We start from the raw sequence: 10,485 nt of genomic DNA on the forward strand, positions 1-10,485 counted from the left end.
TGAGCCCGAAAGCGCTCGAAAGCCTAACACCGTGTCAGGCTTTCGGGCAAAAACGCCTCTTTTAGAGACGTTTTTGCCCGAAAGTCTGAAACAGATGGGACATAGTGTCAGGCTTTCGGGCCTTTTCACACCCAAAAACAACCAAGCAAACGCGCCCTTACTGAATTTTCCTTAAAATGAATTCAAGGGTGGAGGACTTCCATGCCTTCATCAAACTTCAACATTTACAAAAAGATTAACAGGGGGTTTTGAGCAAAGTGGGGGAATGAGAAAGAACATGATGTTTAAACAGAGGCTTCGAGTTGTTTTTATTCAGAGGAGCAAACTTGGGGAATGAGAACATATTAATTACACGTTGTATACCATTTGGAATTGTGAGGGCGGCATGGTCACGAATCTGTCAAGGTGTTAGGCTCGGTGGGTGATGCCTTGTTGCCCGGCTCAGAGAGATCGGAGCCTAACGATGACCGGTTACCGCGCGGAGTTGGGGTCCGGTGGTGCCTGCAGCGGAACGAGCCGGCGTGGGTGGTCGGCGAGCAGAGGCAGTTGCTTGACGTCTGGCTCATCAGCTGCTTAGTCAGGATAGGGCTGGGTTTTTGACAGTGGGCCGCAGGCGTGTTGCTTCGCTCGGCTTGCATCTTTTTTCTTCTCTGGGTTATTCCGATCTAATGTCAGTTGTATGCAACTGCAGTTATTGTAATTTATGACATATGTCATTATAGTCATAATTTGAACGTATTTTCAGCTCAAAAATAATGCAATTGTTAATTTAACTTCAAATGTGTGTTAAGTCGTTGGCTGTCACCGGAAGCATTTCTACAAATTGCAAATGTGACTTGCATTTATCAGCTATTCCAGTAGTTTCAACGCTTGCGGTGGTAAAATGGATCAGCTTGTCTAAGCCAAAACTCGATTAGTTTAAGATCAGATAGGTGATCTTTATTAAAAGCAAGAGGAGAAGAAATTGCATTCTATAAACATGAGAACGAACAACTAAATAAAATAAACAATATTTTTTGATGAGAGGAAAAAAACGCAAAACTTGTCAACTACCAATTATTTTAGAGATCAAGATCCAACTCATGAACTAGATTGATTAGGATGTCTATGGTAATTCAAATGATGTGATTAGAAGAATGGGGGATAGTAAGATAGAGAATCTATTTTCTTTTAGAAGAAATCAAATCATAGACAAACACAGGAAACAAACAAATAAAAATCACGTCATCTGTTCATTATATAATACGGTCCAAGGACTTTAAGATGGGTAGAGGCCTTTTCAAATTATCGTTATAAATTGTGATTAGAGGATAATCATGCATTTTAATATGTAGCCTAACTTTGGAATTTTGTCTTAGAAAAAGAGGGAAGAAACAAGACTTGGTGGGGGGGGGAAAATCAATAATATAAACATGTAACACATGCATGCACCTTGGTGCTTTTCAAAGGTTGATAAACTTTAAAGAGAAAGAAAACATTTCAATTTTCTTTATCTTACATAGTAGATAATTGCCATTTGATCATGTGAGATGTGAAACTGCCAATGAACTAATGAAATGAAAATTACCTGTTGTTCTAGGAGAAGAGAACAAGAAAAAGAGGACAAGAGGAAGATAGCTGATTGCTAGAAACTTATTGTGTAATGAATTCCAAATCCAAAAACAGGGCAGAATTTAGACCATATGTTCCTCTTTAATTCCTCAAATTAAGGAGCACCCTCATATAATTACGATAATGTTCCCTAATTAAAGTTCTCACACCAGCTCATTTTCATTCACAGAGAAGGAAACAGATTCCTATTGTGTAGCTAATTTGTTACGAGTTAAATAGTAGCTTTGGTGTAGTTGAACAAAAAAGGTCAACATATGGTAAAAGATCCGTTGATAAGTAGATTTGGTGTATTTGCACCCAAAAAAAAAAAAAAAACTACGTATGGTAATATCAGTTGACAAAGCTATGTTTACTCTTAGCCACAAGTATTTGTGTGGTCCCTGAACACCATAAATATATATTCAATTGTTTAAAATTTTGAGTATCAAAATTAAATTGCATTAAACAATATTTTCTACAAAATATAATATGGACTAAAGAATTTTAAAAAGAAAATTAAAAGATTTGGCCTAGTAATGGCTAAGTTAATTATGGATTTATGGTGATGCAAGAGATATTTTTGATGGTTACTAATTTATTGATTCAATTTGTGAAGATCGGGTGGAATTTTGTGGTAGCATGCCTACTTAAAAATAATAGTGCTACCAACTGTAGACAGATTCTCACATGATTTCACATCGTGCACGAAGTTGAGTCCTCATTGCGAGATATTATCTTTCTTCAAGCTCTGCTGAGGTTTAAAATCTAGCATCAGCTTTATCCAAATTGAAATTTGCTAGACCGTTTGTGCAGATTATATCTTCGAAATGAAATCATATTCTATTTTTCAAATATATCTTGTTCCAAAACTCCACCAGGCTAAAACACTAAAAAAACAATTGTAAAGAGTAACATCTCTTTGGGTTCTACATATGGGTAAAAGGTTACGAAAAGCGCCTAGAAATTGCAAAGTTACAGAATGAATGATAATTGACTGATGCATATATTGCTAAGTAAGACATCGAATTGTGCTTACTGCAATTAAAGCAAATAAGAGAGAACCTACATGAACATCTTTAGATAAATCATCAGCATACAAAAAGAATAATTGTATAGCATTCAGAGGCAGTTACAGCACAGTTGAAGTACAACAAAACTTTGTTTCTTTTTTCCGTATAAATCAATAACATGAACTGAGATCTTGATGGTTACAAATAATTATCATCAGATCCTGATATTACAAGACACGTTGTCGTCCATCCTCCATTTTATTCTTTTTTTCTAATCTAGAATCTATAGATTAACAAAAGGCCAGAAGCCAAAGTGTATAGTATACATATGTGCAAAAGAATAAAGAACCATGTGGTTACTAACCTCTCAGGTATCAGATTCCTCCTTCATCCATAGTCTTGGCCTCTGTGTATGCTAACAAATTTAGCTGGTTCAACACTGTTGGAACTTGAAGCTCTGTGCTCTTTCAAAAGAACTCACAGCGTCGAAAGATTCCAAATCTTTGCTACGGGAGCCAAATTTTATGAAATTTGGTTCAGAATTCAATGTGGCACTTGGATTATCTTTTGCTTCTAGCTGATAGAATCAAGTATAATGGAGTCGCAGTATCTATTTACTTCCTGTTGTGAATTCCTTTTCAACTTGACGAAAGATTTCCTTAAGGCGAACAGATGAATTGGATATGACATTCTTTGTTATCCTCTTCTGATGTTTGGTGCTTTTCAGCCAAGAAATCCCCAAGGATACTTGAACATTGCATGCCTTGGACTTCGGTGAGAGATCCTCCACATGGTATCTTATATGAAGCTGAAAGAATTATGGGAAAAGTTCATTAAAAAGAAATAAAATGATGAATAAAATGCATAGATAGGTAGTTTCATACATCAAAATAATCGCCAAGAGGAATTCCTTGGAGCGTCATGACTTCTTCAATAACCCAACCTTTCTTATCGGGTAGAGAAGATTTTTGCTGCGTACTGGTCACTGTCCCTCCATAACGGGATAGTTTTTTGTCAAATGTGTATTGGACTTGCCTTTGGTACATATCACCTTTCACTAATTCCCAAGGAGTAATAGAATAGTCAACACAACCGACTTTCTCCATTACTCTATGTTCTACAGAACTCCCCTCAAATAACTCCATCAGCGATTTAATCTGAGGATGCAACAGAAATATTGTAGGTTGTATGTCATTACAGTTAATGATTGTGAATACAGAAGTAATGTAATACTGTGTGATAGAAAGAAATTAAAGACTCACGGGAACAGGGACAACAGAGGAGAAGACCTCAGACATTTTTGCTTCTTCAATGCCTAAAAATGATCCACTTTCTTCAGAGTAAAGAGTTTGTTCTTCAGATTCTTCTTCAACTATCTGCACTTTCTGTTCTGGACTCAAGGATCTTGCCTTCCACAGTGCCATGATGGTCCTGTGAACATGAAAAGATCCATTAAAATTCCAAAATCATTACATGAGAATTGGTGACCAAAGAGCTGGAAGGGAATAAAGTGAAAAACACTCAAAGGAAGAAAACAAATAAGGGAAACACATTTATTATTATTGTTATACAATACAAAAATGATAACATTAGTAGAACTCCTTTTCAAACATAAGATACAATAGACACAAATGCATGCACAAACTACAAAATTACAAATACATACATATATTTTACCTAAATCAAGAACAAAAGTGAAGTAGCAAGAAACAGTATAAATAAAGCACACTCTTGTCCCATCATCCATCCACCCTCACCCTTTTTGACAGGGATTTTACGTATTCAGATTATTGAGAATGTACCTATATCCCTAATAGTTATTATAACTTCTGGATGGCATTTCGAACTTTGAAGTTTATACTTATATAGATGAGTATTTAGCAACTTATTTAACACAATAATTGCTCGAAAGTCCTGCTTCATTTCCTAATATGATGTCAAAATATGATACAAGAGCGTCCAAAAATCATTACTCATCACGGAAACAATATAAAACATTAAACTAATCATTCAACCATAATTAACATTTAGTATTTAAAATGATCTGAGCATAATGTTTAATTTGCTAACTATGATGTCAAATAGAACAAAGTCATTCACAGACTATAATAACCAGAATTACAACATAAATAAATTCTAAAACATGGTTAAATATAGAAATTTTAAGTTCATGTACACATAAAACTGCAACTTTGTGATACTATCCTAGAAACCTTGGATGCATAATTCAGATTTTAGAGTATGCAAAATATATCTGAAACATACAATAAAATGTCACACCGTGAACCCATTCCTATCACCACACAAATATTCCTCTAATTTGAGTTTGATCAAAGGATAGATATTTGTGCATTACAAGATGAATAAAAAAAATTCCATTCACACTACTGGATACTTATTTTGTTTTAGACATTAGATTTGAGAGAAGAGGCACCTGTTGGCCACATTGAATGAAACGAATGACTGGAACTGAAATCGAAGTCTTCCATCCTTGTCAACTGACTTTGCTCCATGCCTTGCATCATGACCTCTGCCATGTCGAAGAATCATCATTAGTGATGGGCTGCCCATTGAAGACAGTGATGGAGGAACTACTTGAATGTCTTCAATGTCCTCCCAGAGAAAGAAGAACTTGGTCTTGTGCCCAAAGAGGTTTGTGTAAAAGCCAATTATTCTTGGAGATAGAAAGAGGCGACCCTGCAAGTACCACATATTAGCAATCAGAAGCCACATTGTGATATAGTCACAGCTCCGTGCACAAAAAACCTATCATCTATACTCCAACAAAGTATGCAACTGAATAACTGTTTACTGAAGATAACTATAAATCATTTTATACCATTTTTTTCACCTTGGCGACAAGTTGAACTGCTAGATATGACAAACTTTTGTGAGAACAAAATGTTTTACCATTGAAACTACAAATGCAAGCCAAGTAACCAACAATACAACAGTAAATTTGGAACTGTAACTAAAGGCTTCACAAGTGTATTTAAACTATTGCCAAGATAACAATGAGAATGAGAGGTTTTGAAACTTTTGAAATCAGTAGGTGGTTCCTCTAAAAATTTGAACTTCAGTCATATGGCTTCCTCTAAAAAACGATATCAGTGACAACTTCTTTCAGTATGAAGGCTTTTTAGATGGAAGTTTTTGACTTTTGGGATGAGAAGACTACCTGCATTGGCATTTTGCGTTTCAAGTGACAGGTGAAATCGTTGATAAGGAATTCTTCAGGCGGCAGATTGAAGATCTTCTGAAAGGCTGAATTTGTTTGAGGTGACCGAACATTTATCTACAAATCTCAACAAAATTTAGTCTAAACCGGAAAATATTAAAATCACTTCTTATGATGATAAAAAAGGAAAAGCTAATCACCTTTTTCCCAACTTCCTTCTCCATCTTTGTTAGATACCGCGTGACAACTTCATTACCCCTTGTGTTATTCAAGAAAACCCTCAAATGCAACTTAGACTGGCATGCCTGAGCCAATTTTCCTTGCAGTGGAATCCATACGTCAGCTAATTCGGATAAATTGGACTTCACAAAGTTGACTTCAGCACGACCAAGAGATATAGCTTCATCAAAAGGTCCATCAAAATCAAAGACCTCCACATCCATCATTGATGGAGGGTCATCCATTGCGTCAAATTCAAAAATCTCTGGAAAGTAAAATTAATTCAGAAAACAGAATATGCAATATGGTTCTTTTATGAGGTCTAGCAACATTTCACATGATACTTATGTGGTCCTTAAAAGTCTAACACAGTGGAGCTTTTCTTTCCAAAATTTTATCTTCCGAAGGATAACTTCCAAATAAGGGTGCATTCGGTCCGGATGCGGCTCGGATATGATGCTTAACATATCCATATCCACTTACCCGTCTCGGATACGGATAGGGATACGGATATATCTCGGTAAGGAAAATTCATATCCATAACCGCTAAAATCGGATACGATTACGGATATAGATACAGATATGCATGCGGATACAAAACGGATATGAAAATTAGATAGTATTGAGAAAACTAGATAGTATTGAGAAAAGTATAATTCATGTAATACAAAAGAGGTCGTTAATATGTTCATTATAACTAAAAAGCTAAGGCTAGACATATTGATCATCAAAATTAACCACATATCCATAATTTAAGAATCGAAACTATCATAAGAGTATGACTAATATGTATTCGAATATTTCGGATACGGATACGGATATTTCACTACAAAACCATATCCGTAACTATATCCTATCGGTTATAGATTTGAGTAACCATATCCGTATCCTAACGGATATGGTTACGCATATTTCCTCGGATACGGATACGGTTTAGCACCCCTACTTCCAAAGCATGATGTGATGAATTCTAAAAGTTAAACATGTATTCTGTGCAGCAAGATGAGGCCTCTACTAAAAACACATGATATGCCATTGAATAAAAAAGTAACAAAAACCTGTATCCCAAATATGTCTAGTTGAGCTGGTGCCTTAAGATATTCAAGACCCCTAATGGATATTCCTAAATATAAGTTAGTTCAGCATTAATCTTAACCCAGAATCAATGATGCCTTTTCATGTCAAGATGATCCCATACATTCAATCCCCTTAGCTTGAAAGTTAAAATGGCCATCTCCTGGGATATGATCTATATTGAATTTGAGGGTTGATAGAGAAAGTACGCAGAAGTATTCCCTCATAATGCACAAAAGTTACACAAGCAAATGACATTTTGACCAAAAAGAAAAACAGAAGAAAAAGTCATAGAATACATATCATGGGTTCTACATAGTAAAATCATTTAACCAAGGCTGTTCGAAGTGATCAAGATACCAAACTTATAAGAAAGAAGACAGAAAGGGTGTAAACTATCCTTTTTAAGGACCAGTATCATAAACAAAGTCACTGAAGGAAGAGAGAAAAAGGTTGTAGAGTTCAAGGAATGTACCATTCCACTGAGGATCTGGCGTCTGAAACTTGATTGAGCTTGTTTTTGTTTTATTATTGCAGGTAAAAACCACATAAGGATCTGAATAACCAGATGAATCTACTGCTGCTAAATTACTACCCTCAATCAATGCAACAGTTAGCAACCATCCATCTCCTTGTGCTCGTACTCCATGATCAGTACCTGTTTGGAAATAAAGTTAATTACATGCAAGGTTTTAAATATCGGATATCGGGAAAATATCGGATGGCTAAAATTCATATTGGATTGCTGATATCGGGGAAATATCAAGGATATGTGGTAAATAGATGTCATAACGAATATTTGCGTATATAGTACAATGCACTAAAATGTAATATCAACATACTCAATGAAATCTAGGCATACAAAATGCAAATAATATATGTTCAGGCTCACTAATCAATCTTGTGAAACAAATAAAAGTACAAATCAATATTGCAACAGGGCAAAATGTCATTTGATAAAATGGGAAAATCATGATATCTTGCCCAAAAATTGCCAAACATATATTGTTTTGCAACAAGGTATATCAAAGAATATATTAGTCAACATATTGGCCGATATATCGGCCATATCAAGAATACATCGCCCAAAATAGCCAAAAAGCGGTAAATGATATTTAGTGACCATATCGATTGCGACAAGCCCTTTAAAAGAATATAGTAGGGGATATATCGGGCCATGTCGGAGATATTTAAAACAATGATTACACGTTGTATATTATTCTAAATTAGCTTCTTTAGAAGTTAAGTAGTGGGACATTTTTTCTGAAACTCCATACATTGTCAAATAAATATAAAAGTAAACGCACATTTGAGGAATTTGCAATATGTGGACATTGCATTGTGAATAGATGAATTACCTCTTTGCTTCCTAGCTTGTATGTAACGCCCGATCATGTTCAAAACACGTTCTCCTTGAAGAACCAAAACCCCACAAACTACAACTTCTCCAATTGAGTCGGGCAAATCTAAACCAGCAAACTCAAGACCCTGGATTTTGCTAGGATTTGAAAGCAAAATGTGTACCATAACATACAAACTAACAATAAGAGTGGAAATAATGGTAAAATTTCCAAAGAACCGAAATGCTAGCTTCCAACCTGACTCTTGTTCTGTCTGCAAAGTGGCTAAGATTTGCTCTTTGCCAGACCCAGCATCTTTCAAGTCCAACGGTTTAACATTCTGGGATAGCACATCAGCAAACTGAGCATAACTGTCCTTTAGGCCTTGCCTCGCTCCATTTTCAATCATACCTTTCATCATTGTACTTTGCAGAAAATTCATGCGCCAGGATATTACCAAACGTGAGGAGGGCTCATTTGATTCTAACTCAGGACCGGGCAAAATGCAGAAGAGGACTTCTGTCTTGAAAGAGTTTCCAAAAGGAACATCAGGAGTGCTCACACTTAACAATACTGCATATGATTTTCCATCTGCCTTGAGAAAAATCTGCTCCTCTGTTGCTTTCACAGCCTTCACTAGTTTAGTTGCAGCTTTTGTGTATGAAATCACCCTTTTCAAACTCTTTCCACCATTTTCCAATTTCCAAGGTTCAGCTTGCAGACCTGTGGTGCCTTGAAGGTCAGCCAGAGATTGCAAAAAGTTGGAAGTTGGTGAGAATAACAGGGAGTTCAGATCAGTAGGTGCCACTGCATAAGACTGGTCAAGAAGAACTCCTCCAGATAAATTTCCAGGTATTTCACTCCCTTCGTCTTTTGACTCCATTACTTTCAATAATTCATCAAATGTCATGCTCGATGCAGCTTCATCAGTTTTTGTTATAGAAACCTCTGGGTTCATTGTTGCCTCCTCAGGGTCTTCAGGGATATCGATATCTCTGCTTGAAGTGGTCGCAGCTTCTTGATTTCTCCCAGTGAAAAACTGAAACATGCGGTCAACAAATGATGACGCGTCCAACTTTCCTTCAAGAGATTCAGAATTTTCAACCACCAGGACAGAAGATGATTCCCTTTTGTCATTTGAAAATGATGGAAGCGGTTCTCTTGTTAGTTCACTTGATTTATCTGAGCTTGATGTAACTTCATCAGAACAAGAATGGTATGTTTCAGGTGTTGCATTCTTGGAACTGCCCTTCTGAGACAATGATACACCCAAATGTATTTCTCCTGCACAAGGAAAAAGAGAATAATGACCATGATGGAAATGATCTTCATGTATGACATTGAAGGAGCACATAATTTCAGAAAACCTATTTGGTTAGATGAAGTTTAGTTTCATAAGGAAAGCATCTTTTCTATCATGGAATCAAATTAAAGCACCTGACAAAGTGCAAGGATGCTTACTCCTATTGTAATTTGTATGCCAATATATCCATCCATGCCAAGCTGCCAGTCAAGAAAATCCCTTATGAAAGTGTGAGCATCTTTTCTATCATATCAGGTTTCATATTTATGCATGGAAGAAAGATGCATTACGTATTTAGATTATAATTAAAAAACTAGTCAATTAGTAAAAGATTAATGCTAATCCATTCTATAAATTTATTAAAATAAATTGAAAAGTCTAACCAAGAATTTTAAAGACATGCAACTCAGGTATCTGCTAACGCATACAGAATTGTCGATGCAATTAGACTGGTTAATTACTCAAGTATATTTCTAGCAGTAGACAGTTTGCCGAAGCAGATAAACATGGCAATGAACCTGTAGAAGGCCTGATGTTATCAGAAGATTTTTTTTTTTTAATTTTCAAATTTTGCTCACTTGTCACCTTTCATGCAAATCATCTGAATTGTTTGCAATAATTCTTTTTCCATATTTTAACTCTATAAATCATAATATTACCACTTAATGGATTCTGTACATATAGACTGAAACGAACCCCTACAATCAGTAACTTTAGATTAAGCTCCTAACTTACAAAAACATAGCCAAGACCATGGGTATTGCTAACAAA

General features: G+C 35.8%; 1 protein-coding gene across 2 annotated transcripts in view; it reads right to left on the reverse strand.

The window, feature by feature from the left end:
* LOC109840203 (C2 and GRAM domain-containing protein At1g03370) overlaps nucleotides 591–10,485 on the reverse strand; it is an 11,300-nt gene continuing 1,405 nt past the window's right edge. Inside the window, exons 2-10 of one of the 2 annotated variants that reach the window (XR_002246815.1) lie at nucleotides 8,430–9,695; nucleotides 7,547–7,729; nucleotides 5,979–6,262; nucleotides 5,779–5,895; nucleotides 5,035–5,297; nucleotides 3,863–4,031; nucleotides 3,485–3,757; nucleotides 2,965–3,408; nucleotides 591–685 (exon numbers count right to left, since the gene is read on the reverse strand). Coding sequence is in view for 1 of the 2 variants with exons in the window: in XM_020408758.1 (XP_020264347.1) it covers nucleotides 3,211–3,408; nucleotides 3,485–3,757; nucleotides 3,863–4,031; nucleotides 5,035–5,297; nucleotides 5,779–5,895; nucleotides 5,979–6,262; nucleotides 7,547–7,729; nucleotides 8,430–9,695 (2,753 nt within the window). In the remaining variant the exon portion in view is untranslated. Of the gene's footprint in view, nucleotides 686–2,684; nucleotides 3,409–3,484; nucleotides 3,758–3,862; nucleotides 4,032–5,034; nucleotides 5,298–5,778; nucleotides 5,896–5,978; nucleotides 6,263–7,546; nucleotides 7,730–8,429; nucleotides 9,696–10,485 lie in introns of those variants that run through there. The other variant, XM_020408758.1, reaches the window with a different exon arrangement.

This window comes from Asparagus officinalis, chromosome 5 (assembly GCF_001876935.1).
Source record: "Asparagus officinalis chromosome 5, Aspof.V1, whole genome shotgun sequence".
NCBI lineage: Eukaryota > Viridiplantae > Streptophyta > Magnoliopsida > Asparagales > Asparagaceae > Asparagus > Asparagus officinalis.